General features: G+C 43.5%; 1 protein-coding gene across 1 annotated transcript in view; it reads left to right on the forward strand.

The window, feature by feature from the left end:
- LOC106878192 (uncharacterized) overlaps positions 1-4,190 on the forward strand; it is a 16,087-nt gene extending 11,897 nt beyond the window's left edge. Inside the window, exons 4-8 of the mRNA XM_052978086.1 lie at positions 157-275; positions 1,278-1,410; positions 2,343-2,439; positions 2,933-3,102; positions 3,965-4,190. Of these exons, the coding sequence (XP_052834046.1) occupies positions 157-275; positions 1,278-1,410; positions 2,343-2,439; positions 2,933-3,036 (453 nt within the window). The 3' untranslated portion in view covers positions 3,037-3,102; positions 3,965-4,190. The remainder of the gene's footprint in view (positions 1-156; positions 276-1,277; positions 1,411-2,342; positions 2,440-2,932; positions 3,103-3,964) is intronic.
- Positions 4,191-4,341: the final 151 nt, after the last annotated feature.

Genomic DNA, 4,341 nt, shown 5'->3' on the forward strand with positions numbered 1-4,341 from the left:
GTGGGACTGAACCCAGAACCATGTGGTTGAGAATAACAATATATGTCTGTGCGTGTACATATAATATATATATATATATATACACACACACACATATGTACTTACGCTTCTCCTGTGATCTTCATGTAACGTCATCTGTTTCGTCTCCACCTCCAGAGTGCCGGTGGTCTGCCAGTCAATATGTCCGTCCTTGAATGTATGATAAGAGAATGCCAAGAAGAAGCATCCATTGATGAATCCTTATTGAAGAAACTCATCCCTACTGGATCCGTCAGGTGAGTAAACACATTTACTGTTGTTGCTGTGAAGCCACGTGGCTCAGTGGTTAGAGTGTCAGGCTCACAACCATGCAGTAGTGATTTCGATTCCCAGACTAGGCTGTGTGTTTTTCACATTGCACCGGCACAAGTGCGGTCGCCACGTAGCTCATGTGTCAACAAACCCCAGGGAGGGAGAATGTTGCCTCTGCCTGTTGGATGGGAGGGTTCAGGTATGAGGGAAGAGGTTGGAGTAGAACAGGATCTTGGAGTAGAGGAGTGACATGGCTACTCACATTTAGTGTGAGAATGAATGAGAAATATCTCTAAGGAGATAGACAGTGATGAGACGTCCACACACACACACACACACACACACTTGGACTGTATTATATGTATTTGGCTCAGTGGTTAGAGCATCAAGCTCACAATCATGAGGTAGTGAATTCAATTCCTGGACCAGGCAGTGTGTTGTGTTCTTAAGCAAGACAATTTATTCCACATTGCTCCTGTTCACTCAGCTGTAGAAATGAGTAGAAATTAGTTGCAACATCACAGGTGCCAAGCTGTATCGGCCCCTTTGCCTTTCCCTTGGATAAAATCGGTTGCATGTAGAGGGGAGGCCGGTATGCATGGGCCACTGCTGGTCTTCCATAAACAACCTTGCCTGGACTTGTGCCTCAGAGGGGAACTTTCTAGGTGCAATCCCATGGTCGTTCATGATCAAAGGGGGGTCTTTATCCTTTACCTTGTTGTTGTTGTTATTGCAGAACATTCGACATACAGGGGTAGAAGATGAGACTTTGTTGTGGGTAGCTGTTTGCTGCTGGTGAATGCAAATGTATTTCTAGAGCTGTGCGTAGAAGTTATTAGCCATATAATGTATATAATATATATATATTATAATGTACTGGTCCCAACCTCTCCTACTAACAGTATTACCCTGTAGTCTTTCTGTACTAGAACATATATTATATGTGTGATATTATATATGGTAAATATTCTATATTCTTCCCCCAGTTACATGTATGGTACCCAGGATGGATTGTACCCAGAGACCCAGTTCGTCTTTGATCTCGAACTTCCTCCAGATTTTGCCCCCAAAAACGCCGATGGTGAAATGAGCAACTTCTATCTATTAACAATCGACGAGGTGAGTTCTTTGTACATATACCATGTGGTACCTTTAGCTACACCCACATGGTATCTTTATTATGATTCATGTGGTACCTTTAATTAGATCCATGTAGTTACAGCTATGCAGTTGCTTTTAATTGCAGCCATATGATCTGTTAAATATAGCCATGTGGTACATCTAATGACATATATGTTGTATCACAATTATAGGGTACCTTTAACCAGAATCATATAACATGGCACCTGTGCCCAGCATCGCCTTCCTGGCACTTGTGCCGGATGGCATGTGTAAAGACATTCGAGCGAGATCGTTGCCAGTGCCGCCGAACTGGCTCCTGTGCAGGTGGCAAGTAAAATACACCATTTCGAGCGTGGCCATTGCCAGTTCCGCCTGACTGGCCTTCGTGCCGGTGGCACGTAAAAGCACCCACTACACTCTCGGAGTGGTTGGCGTTAGGAAGGGCATCCAGCTGTAGAAACTCTGCCAAATCAGATTGGAGCCTTGTGTAGCCATCTGGTTTCACCAGTCCTCAGTCAAATCGTCCAATCCATGCTAGCATGGAAAGCGGACGTTAAACGATGATGATGATGCAATCAAGGTGATGGTCATGTTTAGAATATCTTTGATCATGTTTGGATCAAGACCAACCTGGGGCTAAACGACAACAAGGCAGGACACATTAGATAATGTAGTCCTAGATACATTATGTCTAAATCAAAGACAGGATGGTCACAGCTGGAACATCGTTGATCATAGGCCTACTGGATCAAGACTGACCTAGGGCTAAACAACAAATTCCAAGCACATGCCACCACCACCACCACTACCACCATAACCATTGCCACCACTAATGTCTGTGTGTCGCTAATGCTACCACCACGACCCACCAATGTGTATGCCCCCTCCCACATCTTCCCGTAATTAATTAATTTCTCCTTGTCTTTCAGATTAAAAAGAAAATACTCGAGGAAGACTTCAAACCTAACTGTGCATTAATTATATTGGATTTCTTAGTTAGGATGGGTATCGTAACACCTGATACAGGTAAGTCATCCACCCTTATTGCACCTATTCCTAATTAGTCTACCCTGAATTACCCTTTTAATCTTTTACTTGTTTCAGTCATTTTGACTGTGGCCATGCTGGAGCACCGCCTTTAGCCGAGCAAATCGACACCCAGGACTTATTCTTTGTAAGCCTAGTACTTATTCTATCGGTCTCTTTTTGCTGAACCGCTAAGTTATGGGGACGTAAACACACCAGCACCGGTTGTCAAGCGATGGTGGGGGGGAGAAACACAGACACACAAACACATACACACATATATACACATATATACGACGGGCTTCTTTCAGTTTCCGTCTACCAAATCCACTCACAAGGCTTTGGTCGGCCCGAGGCTATATAGCAGAAGACACTTGCCCAAGGTGCCACGCAGTAGGACTGAACCCGGAACCATGTGGTTGGTTAGCAAGCTACTTACCACACAGCCACTCCTGTGCCTGTTGTTTATTATTTTTTTTCTTCTTATTTGCAGAACCTCGTTATCTTGAAATAGTTGAGTTGCTCCACCGACCGATTCAATACTTATTCCGTGATTTCACATTTTGGTCGAAATCCGATATACCACGGTTCCAGTAGCTCCAGGAAACCCTTGGAATTTTCTACAAAACCCCAAATAATATGAACCTAGTGATTCCTACCATGGTAAATATTCTATTTACAAAGTATTTCAGCTGTGACCATCCTGTCTTTTATTCAGGCATCGTGTATCTTGGACTACGTTATCTAATGTGTCCTTCCTTGTTTCTTTTGTTTAGCCCCAGGTCAGTCCTGACCCAGCAGACCTATGATCAAAGATGTTTCAACTATGAGCATCCTGTCTTTTATTCAAGCATAGTGTATTTAGGACTACATTATCTAATGTGTCCTTCCTTGTTTAGCCCTAGGTCAGTCCTGGTCCAGTAGACCTATGATCAAAAGTGTTCCAGCTGTGACCATCCTGTCTTTTATTCAGGCATAGTGTATCTAGGACTACATTATCTAATGTGTCTTTCCTTGTTTAGCCCTAGGTCAGTCCTGGTCCAGTAGACCTATGATCAAAAGTGTTCCAGCTATGACCATCCTGTCTTTTATTCAGACATAGTGTATCTAGGACTACATTATTTAATGTGTCCTTCTTTGTTTCTTTTGTTTAGCCCCAGGTCAGTCCTGGTCCAGTAGACCGATGATCAAAAATGTTCCAGCTGTGACCATCCTGTCTTTTATTCAGACATCGTGTATCTTGGACTACATTTTCTAATGTGTCCTTCCTTGTTGTTGCTGTTTAGCCCCGGGTCAGTCCTGATCCAGCAGACCTATGATCAAAGATGTTTCAACTATGAGCATCCTGTCTTTTATTCAGACATAGTGTATCTTGGACTACATTATCTAATGTGTCCTTCCTTGTTTAGCCCCAGGTCAGTCCTGATCCAGTTGAGCCACATGAAGCAAATCTCTTAACCATTTAACCTTACATTGTGTGTGTGTCTGCATAATTTTCTTTTCCTGTTCCTTTCGTGTACCACAGCTAAACAACAGAGACAACAAGAACATCAGAAATGTCAGCGACAATGACCACAACTGCAGCAGCAGCGATGACAATAACATCAGCAAGAACTGTGGCAAGAGAGACAACAACGACGAAAACAACAGCTGCTGCCACCACATCAGAAGCAGCGTTGAGAACAACAGTAAGGACAACACCAACAACAGTAGCAGAAACGCAAGCTGCAGCAACAACACCAGCAACAACAGCAGCAGCAGCATGCTAAAGTCAAACCGATTCCTTAAAGAGAGAGACCTTAAGAAAAACAAACCTGACTTACGTCAAGAAAACCCTGTTACCCCCATGCCCCACCTAAACATGAGTGACACTCAACTAGAACCCTCACACTCACTCCAGGT

This window comes from Octopus bimaculoides, chromosome 30 (assembly GCF_001194135.2).
Source record: "Octopus bimaculoides isolate UCB-OBI-ISO-001 chromosome 30, ASM119413v2, whole genome shotgun sequence".
NCBI classification, from domain to species: domain Eukaryota; kingdom Metazoa; phylum Mollusca; class Cephalopoda; order Octopoda; family Octopodidae; genus Octopus; species Octopus bimaculoides.